Here is a 20,548-nt window from a genome sequence, read left to right as displayed (position 1 = left end):
CTATAAATAAGAACGAATCACTTGTGTATCAGTTAAATTGCTACATTAAAGTGTTGATATTATACTCGTTCAAATCGTGTCACGATCCATTTCCTCATGAATCCCGCAATTCTTGTGAGATGTCTCATCGGATTTTTCGTTATTGCGTAACATCAGTATCTACGAAAGTTTCCAAATTTCCCGCTGGAAGTTCATATTACATTTTTACGCGCGTTATGTTCTGCTAATACTAAAATGCAAACCAGGAATTACGCGAAAACTTTCACGAATTTCTCTTTCTCAATATATCAATTTTCTCGTTTTGGTATCAGGAGAATAGAATGAGCGAGGAGGTATCACGAATTTCCGGCGGGAGTTTGAAAATTTAAGTTAATTTATCATTCTCGCCAATTTTTCACGTTTTGGTATCAGGAGAATATAATAAACGAGGAGATATCACGAATTTTCGGCGGGAATTTGAAAATTTAAACAAATTTCTCAGTCTCGATTTTCACGTTTCATTATCAGGAGAATAGAATGAGCGAGGAGGTATCACGAAATTCCGGCGGGAATTTGAAAATTTGAGCTGATTTGTCATTCTTGCCAATTTTTCACATTTTGGTATCAGGAGAATATAATGAGCGAAGAGCTGTTACGTATACCCGACAAGAAAATTAAAATCTTTATGGAATCAATATCAGGAATGAAGGATATGAGAGGGAAAGTAATAAATAATAAAATAGAACGTAATTGGAATCTAAATAATTTTTATTCTTAATACGTTTTAAAATACAATCCTACATAGTGTAAAATATATATTTTATACATAATAATCTTATACATATAAAATAATTTTCTTCCACTCTGCTGTGTCCATATTTGTCTATCGATGTATAATTGTGGACGAGATCTCATCCCTGAAAATGTACATATATATATTAGTTAAGATCGATATTACATTAATATATTCTTTTTTTATCTTGAATATTATATAATTCTTTGCCATCACTTTGCAAAGTTAAAAAGACACGACAAATTATACTTGCAGGAGAAAACGATACAATAAAATATTAATTTTAGTCCGGATTTTTTCGTCCTGCCGCCTTATAAGAACTCCAATATCAACAAAATTTTTGGGGCAACATTACAAGATCCAAAATTAAAATTATTACTCAATCGTGTGCATTAATGTCTTCTAAAATTAAAAAAAATCCTCGCATCCTTTTACATATTCGCAATCAACAAAACTGGAAAAAAATTACTCATTAACGAAGGTGCACCTACCTTGCTGCACTGTGAACGCTGAGAGACATTTCTTGACGTGCCGATTTACCATGTTTTAACTTCAGTCCGCCTGAATCGTTAAGTATTTGACCATTACTTTTATTCGACGCGTTTGTGAATAATCTCATTTATAAAAATGAGTTCTATAACATACACCTGTTATTGTCAGAAGCGTACATGCTCGTTAATGTAATTGGTGAGACAAAAATACGTAAATTAAAGAAGGAATTAGAATGATGATGTTGGACAGGATCGAAGGCCGAACTGCTCGACCACGAGTCCTCTGACTGAGGAGTTTTTCTCTCCAGCTATGTACATATATCATGTATTTGAATAATAGAAAAGTGTTTATTGAGTATAGTGTTATATATTACAATGACAGTAAGAATGATAATAGTGTCGATGTTTATGACGATGATAGTGACGATGATAGATGGTGGAGGTTGGATAATAATGATAAAACTAATGATATAGATCCTGTCGACAACAAATGATAAAATTTATAATCGCGACGGATAAGAAAACGTCTGCAAATTTCATTTTACTTTGCGTATGTCGTGCAACAATTAAAAATAAGAGACACGTATTTATTAACGTGTCTTTGCGTAAGTGCTCTCTCGTAAACTGCGTCATGATTTCCAAGATATTCGCTTTTAATCAACTATATATAATTGACTATTATTATTATATATTAATTGGAGGGATTATTCGGACCCCTACATATTCGAGAAAGTACGCATGAAAAGAAATTACTCTTACTTCTAGCTACTGTACACATATGTAAAGCCTGTCAAGATCGGTGAGGAACTCTTCCAGACGTCTCCTCATTAGAAAAGCTAGAAGGCCTATTGCCGTACCTATCAAAATCAACTCGGATAGGCCTCTTTGATTATCAACATACCTGACGTATATATCCTGAGCAAGACTGCGCGGGATTGCTACAAATACGATATCTCTTTCTTTCTTTCTCTTTCTTTTCGCGAACCTCGTTTAATTCTCGGTGTTTGAGGGATGCGTAATGTAGAAAGAGTAGTCCAACACGGTTTATCCTGCTAAATGGTTATCAATTCTACAAGTTTCTGTATTGTTTACACACATAAATTATAGAATAATAATATCTCTAAACGTTTCTTTCGATGTTCTGTGAAATTGTACAATAGAGTTACAAATAAAGATAAAGCCATACCTTACGTACAATCTGATATTCAGTCTTTGCTAATGTTACGTAATACGTGCGAAAGAAGTAATCGTTAGACTGCTATTTAAGATTAGTTATAATCAAGATACCGGAAGCATGAAGTCACTATTCAGCTAGCTTTACACGAGATATTGGTCTGTGTCCTTCCCCCTCCCCTTCTCTCGCCTTTCTCGCCCCTTTAATCGCCAAATTATGATTATGATACAACATTTCTACATTATCACCAGTGCTGGGTCTAATCGCATTTATCGTAATACTCCTGAGAAACTGTTAATCCATCGTCTTAATGAACTCAATCGCCGAGCAGAACTGCGTCCACCAGTATTGTTCCTCGCCCTCCAAGCGGTTCCCGTAAAAGCTGTCTACGTATTGGACAGTCGATAGCAACGACGGTGGATTAGTCTGAAAAGAAACGACGGCGAGTCACGCGCGCGAACTCTCTCTCTCTCTCTCTCTGCCAACTGCACTCACCTTGATTATGACGTAGACTAGCACCGGGATCAGGTCATCGGCGGCGGGTATTCCCCTTTCCGACGCCATAGAAAGGAGATTCATGATGGTAGTCGCGCAACGGAATACACACTGCAGCTTATCCCTAGGAGTCTTATACGCCGATATCACAGCCAATTCAGCCTGCGCCCATGGCCAGGGGCACTCGTAATGATAGACCTTCGGAATGCGTAGGTCCTTGTGATTTGGAGTCACCACCTTCGCCAACTTTTTGATGTGATCGTGGAGAAGCTGGTCCCTATATACATCCCCGTCGCCGTTCGGATACAGCGCATTGTGGTACACCCGCGCCATCACGGTCCTCTCCACCACGGCTCTCGCCAGATCCAATTGGCCGGTACTCGCCGCTGAAATGCAGAGGGACAGGTTCAGGCACCTCCTAATTCCGTCGGTGAGTAAAAGCAACGACCGAGAGACGGGGCCGGTTCACGTACACTGCCAGATCGGATCGTTGTCCATCTCGGCGTGGACCTTGCCCAGGAAGTTATCCACCAGGTCTTGCTTCTCGTCGGCCAGTGTGAGCTTCTTGAATTCGTCGCAGAAACGCAGAACGAAAGCCTCCCTCTTCTCCAGGAATACCCTCACGCAGACGGACACCAGATGATTATTGACAGCGTCCCGGTCGCACTTGACTCGCACGCATAACCTGGAAGGTAATAATATCGTAATTAGACAACCGTATCGATTGCACCAAGCTGACGAGAAGAACCGTTGTCAAATAACTCGAGCCAGCGTGGATGTTTCTTATTTTCGGTCGCGGAAACAACGCCGCCGGCCAAATTCCTCCGTCACCGTCGGATCTTCAAGTTATCTCGAATTTTAAGATGAGAAATCAACGATTTTATCGGCAGCTAAACACATCCTGCTATTAAGTTGTTGAAATTTAAATGTGGCTTATTTAAAGAAACTTAAGAAACTTCCTTCCGGCTGAAATCCAATAAAACTTCTTTTATTCCGAGAAGTTTGTTCTATCAGATATTTTAGAATTGTACTTTCTCCTTATATATATTTTTCAACTAAAACTTGAAGGAGATTTGATTACAAAGAGAATGGGATCCGACTGTTCGTTCTCGCTAATCTTGCCAAACTCGGGACGATATCTTACCTATCTAAGTGAGCTAGTGTCGACAGCAATCCTTGGCGACATCGAATTAAATACGCGATATAAGGGGATCGCTTCTGATAGTCCTCGCGCAGAGATTTGAAGAGCTTCCTACACCCGTCGTCGTTGAATAGTCGCACGCAACGCAAGGTCTCGTGAAGATGGGCAATTAACGCCCGATCCTGCAGATTTATAGCCTCGGCAAGTTGCAGTTGCAGAAACGCGACCAGCTCGTTCTCCTTCTGGAGCCAGCAGTGTCTCTGGTGTGGCACGGAAAAATAAATATTCGTCATATAAAAAGAATCCGAATGATTGTTTTCAAGAGTCAGATGTCGCATATACATGCCACATAATATGGAGATTAAGAGGCAATACCTCAGAAGTATTCCACGGAATGTGCTGAAGATCTGCGGTGCTGAGCACCATACGTAGTTTCCTCTTGGCATCCGCAAAAGCGTAAGACATCTCCACGTTATTCGGATCGATGAAGAGCCTTTCGTCCTCCACCTCTTTCGTGCGAGATTGGTTGCTCTCGACCGAGGCTGTGTCACTGGTCGCGCTTGGTTTCCTCCTGTACTTCGCCAGTATGTCGTCGCTGGTGTCTGAGAAGTCAATGAGAAGATTTGTTTCAGATCGATAATATGTATCATTTTCCATCTTCAAGATCACTTAAAGATCATATTATTAACATCAATCGCTGAACTCCTCTCGCTGTTGGCTATAAAATCGCGAAAATGAAGACACGTAGTTCTACAAAAAAAAAAAAAAAATTACGTCGACCTTGAAATCTTAAAAAAAAGGGGGGGGGGGCCTTGAAGAAACGCTTTTTGTCGTCATAATCGCCCCTTCGAACGAAACTTTATTCCCGGACATTCTTCACGTATCACCAGAAACAAGTGAAATCTTTCAGATGCCCGATTTCACCCTGTTATGTCTCACCTCCCGTGACGTTGCTGGCCGCAGCGACATCCTCCGACATGATCCTGCGTAACCTGTGCCGGCATATGTCGACGCCGTCGCCGCCAGCTTCACGGTCGTAGCATCTGTCGTCGGTGCCGCGGATGGCCTTGCCCCTGCGGTTCCTCAGCGAGAGTTTCAGCTTGCCGAAGAAGCCGCGCTTGTTCTTCTGATCGTCGTCCAACAGCTCCTTGTCGCCGCGCTCCGCCGTCATGTCGAAGCTTATGCTCTTCGGGATGGCCCCGGTGGAGGCGCTCGGCTTGGCGAAGCTGGGACTCGAGCCGTCTGTGGTGTCGCGACTGCCGTTGACCGTCGGCGCCGGTAACGGCAGGTCCGACGCTGACGCGTTGCCCTTCATGCGCGGCTCCGAGCCGGAACTGCTGCTGGACGTCAAGCTGGCCGTGCTCAATCGGCCCACGGCGTCCCCGACGGACGCCATGCAGCCGTCCAGCTCCTAATTGTCAGTATGCGTGCCATATTAAGACCCTGGACTTACTCACACCGCGAGAGAAAGAGAAAAGGGAGAATGACGGAGATCGATAGGGGGGAGAGAGAGAGAGGAAGATCACGTGTGAAGAGATACAAACCTCCGCTTTCGCGTCACCGTTCTGGGGTTTCTCTGGCAAAACAGGCGCAGAAATATGATTAGCTAAGAGTAACGCCGGCGCAACTGCGGCCGCAACGATGTGATTGTGCGCTGTTCCCGGACGCTCGACTTGATGCTTACCGTGGTCGATCTGAAGCTTATCTATCAAATGGACCAGCCTGTCTTCTCGCAACGATTTACCGTAATCCACGTTATTGATGTTGTTCGCGTTCTTGTCGACGTACTCCATCGTGCTGCGCCGGTAATCGGACTTGGTGCCGCCGCGACCCGTCACGTTCGACGACGACGGTAACGGGGACGCCGTCGGGGATGGAGCGACAGCCGCCGCTGCGGCGCGTGTGCCGGATTCCTCCCGGATACCCGATACTGAGGGAAAACTGACACCCGGGCCATCTGGACCTGGAATCACTGAGCGATTCACAGTGCGTGAACGCGTACTGAGAGATAACCGAGCTCCACCGGGTACAACCGAGTGACGACGCGTTTTTACTCACACGGCGTTGCAGACTGAAGCGTCTCTTCGTTTCCCTCGGAATCGGCACGACTCTCGATCTCGATCTCCGATCGAGCTGTATCGTCAGACCTGTGTCGAGAACGCCGGGAGTGGATGAGAGTTGGGAGTTTTGGTAATCGGATGAATGACTTAAGGATTGTAAGGCTCGTATTTTCAGTAGCGCATCAAGGGGGCCATTCATAAATATTTAATTGAATGTCTGTCAAGCAAAATTGCGTTCTTATGCATTAATTTCATTACCTATGCATGGAGTGTTAATTTGAAATGAAGCTGAGGTAGACATGTACACGCAATGTTACAAATACGAAAATATCGTATTTCATATCACAGCAATTTTTCACCGAGGTCTTATTTTTAGTTTAGAAGATATTAATATTAGAAATGAAAAGGAGCACGTTGATCTCAAGAAACACATATAAAAAATTTCAACTTCGGCAAATATCATAAATCTCGAATGGTCGGCCTTCTTTCTCATTGCAGGAACAATTAGATAATATTTCAGTATACAAGTTTCATTGAATTCTTAGCAAACTCGCCTGACAACCTCCTTAAGGCTCCCAATTCCTCGCTTCTAACGTCATTAATCGAAATTGTTGCGAGAACAGCAGTCTTAATGTAATAATAAGTGCGATAGGATACCTGGCGACACTAGCGGTGTCATCCGTGTCTACCTCGGTCAATCTCTCGGAATCGCTGGCCAACACGTCTGTACTCCAAGCTTCAGACGCGGTCTCGCTGATATCCAACATGGTTGGCGTAGGCTCGGCCGGCAGAACGGGCGGGACTTGTTCGGGAGGAACGGGAAGCGGCATCCGATCTTGTTGCTCGACTATCTCGCTATCCGAGGCCAACACGTCCGTGGACCAGGTGTCAGATACCATAGAAACAGTTTCGTCTCCTATAAAAAGCACGATACGTTGTTTACACAACACGTATAAGTGTGTAAATATATACATGAATAATAATCTCAATGGAGGAAATTTGTCTCACTTTACGTTTACCTGCACATGTATTTTCGTACAATATGTGCTTACCTTCGATAAGCTTCTTAATCTCAAATTTACAAAATTTGTCGTCGATTTCAGATCGGCTCTGTTTAGTCGGGATGTTAGGCGGCGGCAAATCCAACTGCCTCACTTCGCCCGCGGCACGTCCGTCGTCTCCTTCAGTAATCTGGGACGACGGTGTATCTCGACCTGGAGAGATAGTAATGCAGGATTATTATGTGATTTACAAATTGCGAGAAACTCGTGGTTAATATTAAGAATATAAAAATCCGCTCGGTGTACAAAGAGATTAATGTACCTGATATATTGGGGGTTCCTCTTCCTGATACGTTAGCAGACACCATGTCTGAAAGATTATCATTCTGATCTTCCGTCTCCAACTCGAGAGACGAGGCAACACTGTGATTAGAAGCAGCTTCCGACACGGCTTCCAGATTGTCAGACGTATTGCCAATCGACCCTTCGAACAACACTAATTATTTTTAATGTAGATGTGTTATAAAAGCCAAACAATAGCGGAGTTACGTTTCATGCCAATCTCTAGTATATAACATATAATCTAATTAATCTAATATATATATATATAAGATATAGTAAAAGATATATAGTTATAATAATAAACAATAAAAAATAGTTATATATAAATATAATAAATAAATAATTGTATAACCTTAACATAACGAAGATAAAATAAATTATTTATGGAAAAAATACAGCGCGTTGTCAAAGATGAATTTAACAAAACGCGCGAATAGATATTAGTCAATCGGGAGCTATTCTCTGAAAAAGAATGCCACTACCGTGATGCAATCGGCGTGACCTAATATCAGTAATTGATATACCTTCGTCATGTGACAGTGAAAATCGTGTTCTCTTTTCCTGCGTTTCGATACGTTCGACGTTGCCGCTCTCTTGCCTGGTGTGTTCGGCAGATGCGTCATCGGGGAGATTCAGAGTGACAGGCCCGTTCTTCGTACCACTTTGAAGCTCCATGCACAAGACCTGAAGGTAAAAAATCATAATATTAGCGACAGTTTTATCAACTGTGTGTATGCAGCGTATAACATTATTAAATACACGATATTGTGTGTAGAAAAGCAATATGTGACCTTCTAACACTTGCGCTCGCACACATACCTTCTGTTCACTGAGTAACCCCACAGATTCGCCGATGATCGGACCGAAAGGGATGACTAGCACATCCTGAGTATTCTTTTCCAAATTCTCCTCTTCGGGAGCGGGGGTGTTGTTGACCTCCTCTCCGCTTTCGTTGGTTACATTCGGGGAAAACGACGCGGACATCTTTATACCACGTCCCTTTCCTATTTGTAAGAAGACATTTCAGCATCAGTTTAAAATCAGTGAGATACTGGAATAATATATGAAAGAGATGCTGCAATAATAGTACGATATTAAAATGCATGTGTACACTTTTGTACGTAGAACGACAGGTGAAATCGATCGATTCATAAGTAAACATAAAGAAGCCTTTGCGTATTCCAAATTACGTATAACAAAGGGAAGTTTTCCCGCGAATGGACGAGATAGATAAATAAATAAATAAATAAATATACCTTTTCCCACAGTGACACCTCGCTTGTTGGGCGTTTCCAAGCTCTCGTTGTTGCCGAGCTTATTGTTATGCAGTAAGCCAGAGGGCAACTGAGACAGCATCTCCGCCAGTTGCTTCCTGTCGAAGGTGTTCGTGTGCGGCATCGCCTCGCCGTTGTTGTAGCCGACGATCGTGCTGAGAAACGTGATCAGGGAATTCAGCTCGCTTTCCGTGAAGAGAGCCGCGGATCGCGACAGGCCTTGAAGCTTATTATTGTCGATCATCATCGTCGGCTCCTCGTCCAGCTCCTCGGTCGCGCCGTCCAGCATCGAGTCTATTATGGAAGACACCGAGTCCTTCTCGAATTTCTTGTAAAGATCGATCACCTTGCTGTCGATGCTCTGGTACTTCTGCAGCGAGAGCATCTGCAGAATCTGTCCGACCTGCATGAGGTTGAATCGGGCGACGTAGCTGATCGGCGCGTCGGTGATGCCGTAAGGCTCGGGATTCACTATCGCCGGGCAGATGAAGTACGTGAACACGAGGTCGGTGCACATGGCGTGCACCTCCTTCGGGTCGACGTTGCCGTTCTTGCCGAGCAGCCCGGCCATTTGTCTCACGAGCCAGCACACGCTCGTGGGGAAGCAGTGCATCGTCTCGCGGATGTTGACGATGAATCGCTGGGTGATGCGATACAGAGAATTCACCGTCCACAGCCGGTAACGCTGGAGCTTCGCCTGGTACTCGGGCGTGCCCTCCTTCCCGAATTTCTTCAGCCTCTCGGTGGGCGGGAACCGGATGGGCGCCTTGTCCGGGTCGATGTCCAAGAACATCTCGTCCTCCATGAGCAACTGCACGATCGGGCTGTGCAGGGCGGCCGTCAAGAAGAACTTCGCGGAGAACAGGCTCTCATGGAAGATCGAGTAGAATCGCGAGAACGCGCACGTGCCGTGTCGCAGCAGCCTTCGTGGGTTGTCGGACGGGATGATCTGCAGCAGCATAAGATGCCTCAGCAACTGGAGGACCAAGCTCTTGTCCTCCGGCAACAGGCAGCTGCCGTACAACCCGGCGGCTAGGCATTGCACGATCGCCTGCATCGAATCCGGCACGACCTTGTCGCCCTCCACCAAGCACGAAGCCAGGAGCTTCGGCGACTTGCGCAACGCCCCCAGAAATTCCCCGTAGGACAAGCACGCCTGGTAACGCAGGTACTTCGACGCGTCGATGAAGTGTGAGTTCTCCAATGCGTTCGCCCGCAGGCAACACGACGCGGGAGTGCAATCTGGTCGGGCTACTATCAAACGATTCAGATTCACTCTCTGCTGGGCAGTCACCCACGCTTGCTGCGCCAACTGCGACGACACGCACAACACCTAGAAATTATTCCGCTTTTCAGTAACACCGCTGTCGGATTAATAAAATCGTGTGAACGAATTGATCTCGCGAGGCAGTGCAATTAGCTCCTCTAATGGCAAGGTGGATCTTCCAACCGGGATTGTTTCCCATCCGGGAAAATGAGGTCGGCTCCGACACCAGGCTCTGTTTTGCTCATTTCTCGCGTGCTCCGTTTTTACGCAGAATGAAGTAAATAAAGTAAACAATAATACGAAATATTCCTTGAGAAGAGAAACAGAACACGCATGCTGTGAGATAAACAAAGTTACAGGGTCGATCTGACCTTACCTTGCTGTTAGAGGGTTAAAACTCATGGATAATATGGAAAACGCTCGGACCGTTTCAAATCACTTAGATGGGACTTGGCGAGGGAAAATCGCGGCCCAGTTTCCGGGAAAGTGTTAGAAAGCGAAGAAAGCATAAACGCTTCTCTTTTAAAAGTGTTTCCGAAAGAAACGTCGGACTTTCAGTCACCCGAAAATACAAGAAAGGATCTCTTTTCCTCTAAACACGATCTCAGAGTTGAAACTTTGTCAGCTGTGAAAAGTTGACTTGGAAGTGGCGCCACTTAAAGGCTACAAGCATCGCCCGAGAAAAACTTCGACTTGCTTCAGAAGCCGGAGCTGTTATCCTGAAAATGCTATTGGGCGTGTAGTTTCAACAACATCGCACAAGTTTAAACTCCAATATTCTTCCAGCAGATTTGAAATGGTCTCTCTTTGGCAAGCACGTGCATAAAGTAAGATTATTGCACGATACATCCTACATTATATCGCGAAATGTCCACAAGTCGCTCACCCTTTCATTGAGAGTCTGCAGGTTCTGCTGTTCGGAGTTGACGAACAGCCTCTCCTGCCGCAGGTGCCGCGCCAGCTCCATCATGTCCCACTGCAACGTCCCGTGGGAGTCGATACTGTTGATCGATGACATTACTGAATGCACCTTCAACATAAGAAAGAAGATCGACATACAGAACGCACCGCACCTCAGACTTCCACCACGAGCCACGAGCAAGTGTCTATATGCGTAGTTACTTGCGTTCTATCCTTGTTGACGCGTTATCCTGAACATTAATAACAACGAGGCGCGCTACACGCGCTGTATCTCACGAGGGATCTCGGCGAGAGTCCCGAGCATATGTTTCATTTCCCCGACTTGCCGATTAACCGCTCGCGTCGCCTCACCCAACGGGCCGATACGGAGATTTCAATTTCGACGCGACGGCCGATCTCGAATATTGCATAATGCAACATCGGCGAACGCACGGTCTCGCGATGATATCATGGGAATGGATTTCTCCTCAAGGTGAAACGCAACCGTCGTTAGCCCAGCAAATGAAAATCGCCGCGACGCATCTCGCGAGTGCAGCGCGAGGATAAGCGCGCGCGCGTGACTCCGATATCGGCGCGCAGTTGCTCGCGCGCGCTGTTGTTGCGCCCGAAAATCTGCTGCCCGTGCGAAAATCCGAAGACTATCGGCGCGTATCTCTATCTCTCTCTCTCTACCTCTCGCTCTCGTCGTTCCTTTGTCACGCGTATCTACGCCACTCGCGACGAAACGACGGACGGCAGCTCGGCCGACGATGCCCCAACACTTACGCCTCACGGATCGCAATGCTCGTCTGGTTTGTTGTTATCGCTCGTAGACCAGAATAACACCCCCGATGACACACGGTCATTTTCCGTGCAGGTTAGATTTTTTTTCGACAAATGGCCGCAGGTGTTGCGCCGCTTCGAGCTGCGCCGCTTTCTCTCTCTCCCTCTCTCGGGGAAATCTGCCTCCACGGCGGGCGGATTTCTATACGGGCGACGGTTCACACTGGGAAATAACCAGCGTCCGTTGTTAAGTCTGTGATCGAGCGAGACGGAAGTGAGAAATTGTGCGTGCATTCGCAGAGGAAAAATTATAAGCTAACAACGGAGCGCGAAAAGCGCGAGCGGACAGTGTTTGGGCGCTCTGAATGCTGGCCAAATAGTTCGTTGGATAAACTATTGAGCATCGTTACAGGTGAACGTAAAAGTCGCGCTAAATACTAAAAACAACAGGTCCCCCGATTTGTCGCTGAACTCTGGTGAAAATATAAAAGCTCTCTGACTCATCTTCGCGTCGTATTACTGGAAAAGTGAGGCCTGGCTGACCCGTCGTTGAGTTGCACTACTCGATCTCGATTTGGCACGAATTGGTGGCGCCTCGGAGATTGTGTAACTACAGTTGAAAAAGTAGTAGTCGGTAAATTGGGTATCTCCACTAAATGTCTCGCATCTCGGCTAAGAAACGAATTGTCTCGGCGACTCGTCACGATTAAGACTTTTTACGGGGTTTTTAGTTTCCAAAGTCTCCGCTACGAGTCGCTGCTGTTTTTAACAGAGAATCGAAGACGCGATACGACTCGACGACGGTCAGCCGCTCTTTTTCCTTCTTTTACTTTCTTCGTGCAGAAGAGTAAAACAAAGAGTAAACTTTGTATCCGCAATATATCTAATAACTAGAAACTTCAAGTTGCAAGATGCTTCCATCTCGTTATCGTTAGCTTCACCGAAGTTACAGCCCGTTGAAGTTCGCGAGAAATGATATTTAAAATTCAGCGCGCAGCGTATTTATTAAGATCGAGCGCGATCGTCGATTTAAATTTGCGACGACGAATCGATATCTATCGCGATTCCCTTATTCTCGGCGAAATGATCTCCCTCACGTGTGTTCCGATGATCGTGACACCTCAAAATTACAAAAAGCACCGTGTCTGCGGTCCGTCGTAAAATTCAACCCGCACAAGTCCGTACGCGAAGCTCGCTTCATGGACGAGGACGAGAATAAGGACTTTCCCGATACGGTTCTCGATCCTCCCAAGCGCAATGGCGACGCAGTAACCAATTTCGATGTGACACCTACACATTCGGTGACGTCCTCCATCGCAGAGTACGACAATCACTCCGTTTCCTTGAAGTCGATACAGACCGTTCGCTCGGAAACGGAGCAACGTTACAAGTTGGTCGGCAATGTCAACATCATGAATCAAATGTATGCGATATCCAATAAGTAATCGATCATTCTGATCGCACACCCCCGGCGTTTAAGGGGCGTAACTAATTTTTGAATTTTTCTGTTGACTACATCATTGACTTTATGATGTCCTTTCGAAGGATGATTCTTCGAAATATTACTTTTGTGAAGCTCGTCATCGTTAATTGTAGTCTTATTGACGTCATTAAGACGTCATCTTGTTACTTAGGATATTATTAACTTTACGAAGACATCCTTTTGAGGAATGATTCTTCAGTCACATTCGAAGCCAAAAGTTCGATTTCTTGCAAATTTCTCCTCTTTTCGTCGATAAAAAAAACTACAACAGATATAAAGAAAATCCTATGATAGACTAAACAATCTCACTAACATGTAGACGTCATTAAGACGTTATCAGAACGTCATTTGACGTCACCTGCTCGGAATGGTCAGCGGAAAAATTCAAACATCGGGAAGAAATCGCGGTGTCTGTGATTCCCTCCCGAGCGATTAACTTGGAAAAAGTTCACCAAAGTACCAACCGTCTTCTCGCGGAGTTTTCGCGGGGTGAATCGCAAGGTGAACAGTTTGCAGGGAAGCCGAGTGCGAGGTGCTCTGCATCTGCTACACCGAGAGCCGCGACTTTCTGGTCGCGGGGCTGATGAACGGACACCTCAAGTTCTACAGGCTCGCGACCGGCGAGGACACGTGGACCCTGTGCGACACGGAGATGACGCAGAACCCGGCGCCGACCACCGCCGTCAAGCGTCGACCGGCGCACGGCTCGCACCCGGTCACGCACACCGTAACAGCGACTTGTTAGTACGTCCTTCGTCCTTCGTCCGTCACGCCCGAACCCCGTTCAGACCCGCAGATCCCCGTTCGCGCAGATGCCAACGGTTGCGTCAAGTGCTGGCATTACCCGACCGCGCAGTGCCTCTACACGATACGAGAGGGACGGCAAACCCTCGGCCTGGCGTATCACCCCGTCCTCCCGAAATTCGTCACCGTCGGGGACGACGCGAGCCTGTGCCTGTACGACGAGGAAACGAAGACCCGAGAGAGGGTGTTTCGCGGGAGGTATGACCGCAGAAAATCTCGCGTCTCAGATTCAACCACCGCGTTCCACTTGTCCCAAACCACCGGTCCACGGGCAAATTTTTGCGGTTAATTTGACAGGAGGTGAATACGTCGCGAAGTTTTGTGAACATTGCGTGGAAAACGGACGCAAAATTAAATATGTTAATTGACGCTGAAATATAAAATGTGTTATTTTAACACTCAGGCATGTGGAATATCGACCCATTTAACGCAAAATGTTGCGACAACATGAACAATCCTGATGGAAATTTTATGCCGAAAATATGATGAAATCTGTAAAAAGTGAAATGAAAGTTGGTGAACAATTATTGAATATATACAGAAATGAGTCATACTTTCCCTCATGAAATGCAATGTAATATGAAATGTGAGGAAAGTTAATTTTTAAAGAAAAATCGCTGAAACATCGATTGAAGTAATTTTTTACCGATATACTGATAAAATGATAACGCAAGTGGAATCAATTGCGAGATTTTCAAATGCATTTCAGCAAATTTCCAGTAAAATATTTCCATCGGGGACAATATGTTAACATACATACGGGTGTGTTAAAAATTCCACACCAAAATTTTAACAAGGACCGATTTTAACACAAGTACAAAATATTTCGTACCGTGTGCGAGACGGTGACTTTGATGAAAATAAAAGAAGGAAAAAGAAAGAAGAAAAGAAGAAGCTGTCACTTGGCGAGTCCGGCAAGCGAGAGCTTCTCTTTCTCTCTCCGGGCGAAATGTCGCCATCGTGTGTGTGGGAAAACTCCTGACATCGTAATAAGAAAGTTCCCTTCCACAAAGGAAGAAAGCATTCTGACGTAAAATGGCACGCTGATTTTGAAACGTAGCGACTCTCCGGACGTGATGGACGGCCACAAGTCCAGAGTGTTCAGCGCCTGCTTCCATCCGAGATCCGCGCACGAGCTGATCAGCGGCGGCTGGGACGACACCGTTCAGTTCTGGGACACCAGACAGGCCCATTCCCGCCGGTACATATCGGGTGTCCACATGTGCGGGGACGGTCTGGATATCAGCAGAAACGGTAGAGAGGTTCGTCTCGCTCTCCTCCTTGCAGCGTCGCGCACGGTGATCGCGAACTCGAGTTCTCGGCAGATCCTCACCTGCGCCTGGCAAAGGAACGAGCCGCTGCAGATGTGGGACTACGGTAGCGGCAGGTTGATCACCAGCTTGGAGCCCGACAGTTACCCCTCTCTGCTGTACGCCGGGAAATACGTGTCGAACACGGTCGTCGCGTGCGGCGGCTGCGACACCGATCTCTTCCGGGTCGTCGACCTGCGATCTCACTCCGTGAGTCCGACAGCGCAGAATTCCTCGGCCACATTCAGCGGTGCACACTTGCTTCGCAACTATTGGAAGTTTCCCGAGCTAAGACTGGATTATTCTCTTAGATCTACAGGAATAATCTGATCTCTCGGGGCAGAAAAAATCTTCCAACGATTAAACAAGTAAACGTTTTTGCTGAATGTGGCCGATATCTGGCCTGAACACACTTCTCTCAATGCCGTTTGGAAGCGCAGCCGATGAGAAGTTCGACGAGAGAGAACTTTGTTTCAGACCAAGGCTATGGTGAGGCTCGTCAAAGGCGGCGTCTACAGTCTGGACGTCGGCCCGTACAGATCGAAGTACGCCCGACGAATGAAAGGTCCCGAGATGGCTTATCTTCCGAAGCTCGCCTTCTGCGCCGGATCGACGATTTTCGAGATAGACGCCCAATTCGACTGACCCGACTTGTCGGGTACCACGGGCTGATGCAAATACACGTGTCGCATTATTCTGTTTACAAGAAAACCGTAGCTCGTGACGGAAAAGCAGAAATAATTCGCACAGGTGAGAGCGTTCGCTGGGTGTGCATTGATTGAGCGGACGAACGGCGAATTGCAAGTTGTCGCATTTACAATTTGGAAAATGTGCACTTCTTGGATAAGTTTCGGAACGCATCCCCTGTCCAATTTGTTTTTTTTGGAATTAATCAAGAGACACTTTCCTGTTGGATACGACATGCGAAAGTCATCGAAGGAAAGGGTGTAACTTTTTTTTCGTGACTGATCATACGTCATTATGAATCTGAATAGAAGTTTCAAGCCGATTTTTACTCGTGAGGTGGTTCATCAATAAAAAGTTCGGGCGTATTTAGACGCGAAAACGCGCGTTCAAATTATACATTTGTTGTTCCTTCACTGTTCATTCATTCGCTCGGTGTACACCCATCTTTATGATAACATAAACTCGTGAACATCCATTACGTTCAAATAATTTTCCCCTAGGACGGAAATGTGAAAAGTGAACATTTCCAAGTGCCTTCAAATTCGAACATTTCCACTTTTCACGAGTTCACGCTAGACTCACGATCGGCCTCCAGGAGCTCGCATATTCCGGATGTCGATCGTGTAATTTTTCCCTAGGACGGAAACATGAAAGTTCGAAATGTTTTCAAATTAGAAAATCTACACTTTTCATGAATTCGCTAGAGCAGATTTGTGATCAATTCTCAGGGGGTTATAATAAATCTTCTCTAGCGTGAATTCATAAAAAGTGTAGATTCTCTAATTTAAAAACATTGGAAATTTTCACGTTCCCGCCGCAAGGAAAAAAATTACGTGATCGATACTTTGTTCTCTAGCGTGAACTCGTGAAAAGTGAACGTTTTCCCATTCGAAGATACATTTTCACGTGTCCGTCGTAAGGAGAAATTACATGATCACTGAATTTAACAGTTACCTCGGCGAAAACGCTCGTGACGGAGAGCGTGTCCCGAAGAGGAGAATTTCTGCATGGCACGCGCGATGCACGGTGATCGCTTCTCCATTACCATTGTTTTCTCCGCACAACTTCGGAACATTTCCTCTCGGTCGCACGCTGATTCACGCAATATCACACTGGTATCGTGTACACGACAAAGTGTGAAACGTAATAAAACAACGGGCGAAGACGCACGAAAAGAAATTGTTGATAAACACTAGAACGGATAATTCGGTCATGTCCGCGCTTCGCGATCGATAGTGACGCTACCGAAGGAAGCAACGCGTTGCTCTCTCAAGCAATAAACAATGTATTTTGTTTAATACAAACTATAGTACAAAATTTATACAGAACAACGTACGGTTTTTATCATCATTTCTCATATGACAGCAAGTTCTCGTATCGAGCGAACGCACACACTTAAGCAAGACTTAAAAGACGAGGGGGAGGACGGGTATAGAGGGCGGGGAGGGGCGGTCTCGAAGGAGCGGGGTCTCGGGAGGATCGAGGGGGACAATCACTAAAACTGAGCACATCGATTTGTGACGATACAAACTTACTTGACACGAGCAAATCCATCGGTTGACACAAGCGCGACTCTCGGTGTAGAAAAAAGATCGCTCGCGCAAACACGCAGAGAGAGAAAGAGAGAGAGAGAGAGAGAGAGAGAGAGAGAGAGAGAGAGAGAGAGCAGAAAGCGCATCGTTTTTTCTTCATCCTTTTTTTTCTTCTTCCTTTTGGCGTTCGCGCGCCGAGGGCGTCACGTCCTCCCGGTGTCCTCGCGGCGGAATAGCCGATAGACGGACAGGTCTAGTCGGACGATCCGCGTCTCCGTGCTACACGTGACATACGGGAACGGTCGTCGAGATCTCGCGTCTCCCCGGCTGATCACGAACGACTCGGGCCGCGACGTCGAATTCGACGGCCGTCCGGGACGAAGCGGGCCGCCGGGACTTCGTCGTCGCGCTCGAACGAGGACGGATCGCCGCCGGTTGCGGAGGCATCGCGGAGAGAGAAAAGAAAGAGAGAGAGATAGAGAGGGGGGTGGGGAGGGGGAGAGGGGGGGGGGAGAAAGAGGAAACAGATATTTCTCCTAAACCGCGCATCCGATTGTACTTAACCGTGTAAGTATGCAATAATTAATCTCTAGGTGCGATCCAACAGACTATTCAGGAAAACTACTACATGTTCCAGCATCTTTCGCCCGTATCCACGTATCTACAGTCTAAACGATCAACGAGCCTAATTTGGTTGAAACGTGTTTGTAATAAAATATATTTATACACGATAATCGCGACGCGCTCGCGAAGCTTGCGAGACACGACGCGTCTCTTAGCAGCGCTCGCATTCGTCAGAGTATAAAATTGGTCGTCAAACGCGCGATCAACCGGGTTCTTCATTGTCTGTGTGTTCTAACTAAATTTCGCGACGCGATGGAGACGTATGGTGTGTGTGTGTGTGTGGGTGTGTGTGTGTGTGTGTGTGTCTGATTTAAAAAATTAACGATGAGAGTGTCGATGATATGTGTCTAAAAAAATATTTACGCTTAGATATTACGCTCCATGTCGATCGATGGAGAAGTTACAGTACAACATGCATGCACCCACTGAAGATCAACGTGTGTCAACTTTTTCCCGTTTCTCATTGTACTTCTTTTTTTTCTTTCTTTTCTTCTTCTTCCTCCTCTTTTGCGCGACTCGCGACAGTTAAATAGCCGGGACTTCCTCACGCGCGCTATTCTTGTTTGCTGCGCCGTCAGCCCGTTTTGACATGCGTTTACGATCAACCGATCTGAATAAATCGAGATGAAGATAATCTATAATAGTAGGAGTACAAAGAGTAGGGTTAATAACAATTAATGAACGAGAGAGGTACCTCGGGTTCGCGAGAGCAACGTTTCTTTTCCGCCCTGAGAAAACTCCAGCCGGATCGCAAGCATCCCGGCGGATCCCGACGTCTATGCGACGACAGGGTCGATCGATCGAGTTCTTAAAATCCGCGATTTCCTTTCTTATTGTTTGTTTCTTTCCCTTCGTTTAAGTTGGAATCATTTAAACATATATCACACACGTCTTTAAGAACTAAACTATCACTTCGATATTAAATTATTATGTATATATCTTACAAGAGAGAGATAGAGAGAGAGAGAGAGAAAAGTCTATACTCCACTTATTACAACACCGCTAACTCGGGTCTGACTAATTTGGCGACTCGTTTCCGCGTTCTCGTGCAAACTATGGCCGCGTCGACGGTGAACTCTCGAATAACTACGGAAGGGCTCTCGGAAACGACGACGGTGGCTCGTGACCTTCGGTACCCCCCCCTCTTCCGATCACACTCGTGCTTCCGAAACAGTCGCTCAACGAAAGAAAAAAAAAGAAAAAAAAAAGGAAGAAACACACTTCGCTACGTCGTGTCCTCTCGCACACTGTGCATCACTCTAATCACATTATCACCTATAAATTACTAATAGCGTGGCTTAATATTACATTATCTCGAGGTCTCGTCGTATGTAACGTTTTCTTTCCCTCTGTTCCGTGTTCTACGTTCCGGCAGGATCGACGAGGCGACTACGTCACCCCGCGGATCGGAGAGAGATTTGGTCTCACGAAGTTTACTTCGGAAGCCGAATGAAGAAAGAAAGAATTGAGAAAGCGAAGCAGAAGAAAGGTCAGCGTGCGCCCGAGGCTCAGACCTTACATTCACAGCCTGACTGAGCACTCGGCTCTTTTCGTTTCTCTTCTCATNCCCCCCCTCCCTTCTGTGCGCGGGCCGAAAAGCCCACCTTTCGCGTCAAGTCGCTGTCGCGCGCGCGCGTTTCGCGTGCTCCTCCGCGACTCGAACGCGTGTTTGATTCCGAGCCCACTAACTACTTACGACGAAACGACGTTAAGGAATAACCGCCTATCTCTGCCTTAATTTACGTTGACCCCCTTCTCGACGCGCAGCCTCGTAATTGTTGCATATCCAGCTTAAAATAATTGAACTAACGCCAAGCCAAGATATATCGTTGACGAGAGAAGGAACATAAAGCGCCTGTCGCTGTTTCCTAGTAAAAAAAAGAAGGGAAAACAGAAAAAAACAAGAAAGATTCGAACACTCGCGCGAAATTACCGTCTTATAAATAGCAAGTTGTATTATCTCGAAGGAGAGAGAGAGAGAGAGAGATACAGAGAGATCACCCTTCTCGACACGGTGGTACGACGCGGTCGTACGAGCGAGGTTGCAGCGAAGACGACGGAAAGGAAGGGAAGAAAAAAAAGAAGAAAAAAAAAAGATAGAGAGAGAAAGAGAGAGAGAAAGGAGAGAAGAATAAGACGACGAAGAAAGTTCGACTAAGACCCTACTCTTGGAACAGGCGCGATCATCTTGGCTCCGAAAATCCCAATCTCCATCGCCGACGTTAAAAAGAGATCACACGGTTTCATCGATTGACGATGACGCTACCCGCTAGGCGCGATCGCGGGTGTACAACTCACACACGGCCCCGTAGACGGGGTATACGCTGCGCTCGCGTCGCGCATAAAGAGAGTCCGAACGACGACGACGACGACGACGTACACACATCATACACACACGCAGCACACAC

At 46.2% G+C, this 20,548-nt stretch overlaps 1 protein-coding gene across 6 annotated transcripts; it reads right to left on the bottom strand.

Annotated features, from left to right (window-relative positions):
• Nucleotides 1-781: 781 nt before the first annotated feature.
• On the bottom strand, nucleotides 782-11,875 carry LOC106741423 (receptor-mediated endocytosis protein 6 homolog). 6 transcript variants are annotated; one of them, XM_014613447.1, is made up of 18 exons: nucleotides 11,704-11,875; nucleotides 10,904-11,047; nucleotides 8,733-10,083; nucleotides 8,296-8,480; nucleotides 8,001-8,160; nucleotides 7,457-7,630; nucleotides 7,186-7,347; nucleotides 6,791-7,049; nucleotides 6,132-6,220; nucleotides 5,758-6,045; nucleotides 5,618-5,649; nucleotides 5,013-5,484; nucleotides 4,449-4,675; nucleotides 4,077-4,333; nucleotides 3,406-3,617; nucleotides 2,933-3,318; nucleotides 1,264-2,863; nucleotides 782-896 (listed from the first exon to the last, which is right to left on the bottom strand). In XM_014613447.1, the coding sequence occupies exons 2-17, from the start codon at nucleotides 11,033-11,035 to the stop codon at nucleotides 2,732-2,734; spliced, it is 4,518 nt and encodes a 1,505-aa protein (XP_014468933.1). In that variant the 5' UTR covers nucleotides 11,036-11,047; nucleotides 11,704-11,875; the 3' UTR covers nucleotides 782-896; nucleotides 1,264-2,731. The 6 variants fall into 6 exon arrangements, with proteins under 6 accessions (XP_014468933.1, XP_014468928.1, XP_014468932.1 ...); XM_014613442.1 differs by having other exon boundaries at nucleotides 5,618-6,045; XM_014613446.1 differs by having other exon boundaries at nucleotides 5,618-6,045; nucleotides 7,457-7,618.
• Nucleotides 11,876-20,548: the final 8,673 nt, after the last annotated feature.

Source organism: Dinoponera quadriceps, unplaced genomic scaffold (genome assembly GCF_001313825.1).
Source record: "Dinoponera quadriceps isolate SergipeBrazil2010 unplaced genomic scaffold, ASM131382v1 scaffold405, whole genome shotgun sequence".
NCBI lineage: Eukaryota > Metazoa > Arthropoda > Insecta > Hymenoptera > Formicidae > Dinoponera > Dinoponera quadriceps.
The sequence above is the reverse complement of the archived record's forward strand: the minus strand, read 5'-3'. Positions and strand labels throughout refer to the sequence as shown.

What these genes read in the sequence shown, in the direction of transcription:
- LOC106741423 (XM_014613442.1), bottom strand. Translation starts at nt 11,035, where the DNA reads ATGTCATCGATCAACAGTATCGACTCCCACGGGACGTTGCAGTGGGAC. An exon ending in AGGTGTCACTGTGGGAAAAG is followed by an intron (nt 8,481 to 8,732) that starts GTATATTTATTT and finishes TCTTACAAATAG; the next exon opens with GAAAGGGACGTGGTATAAAG. An exon ending in GATTAAGAAGCTTATCGAAG is followed by an intron (nt 7,050 to 7,185) that starts GTAAGCACATAT and finishes TGCTTTTTATAG; the next exon opens with GAGACGAAACTGTTTCTATG.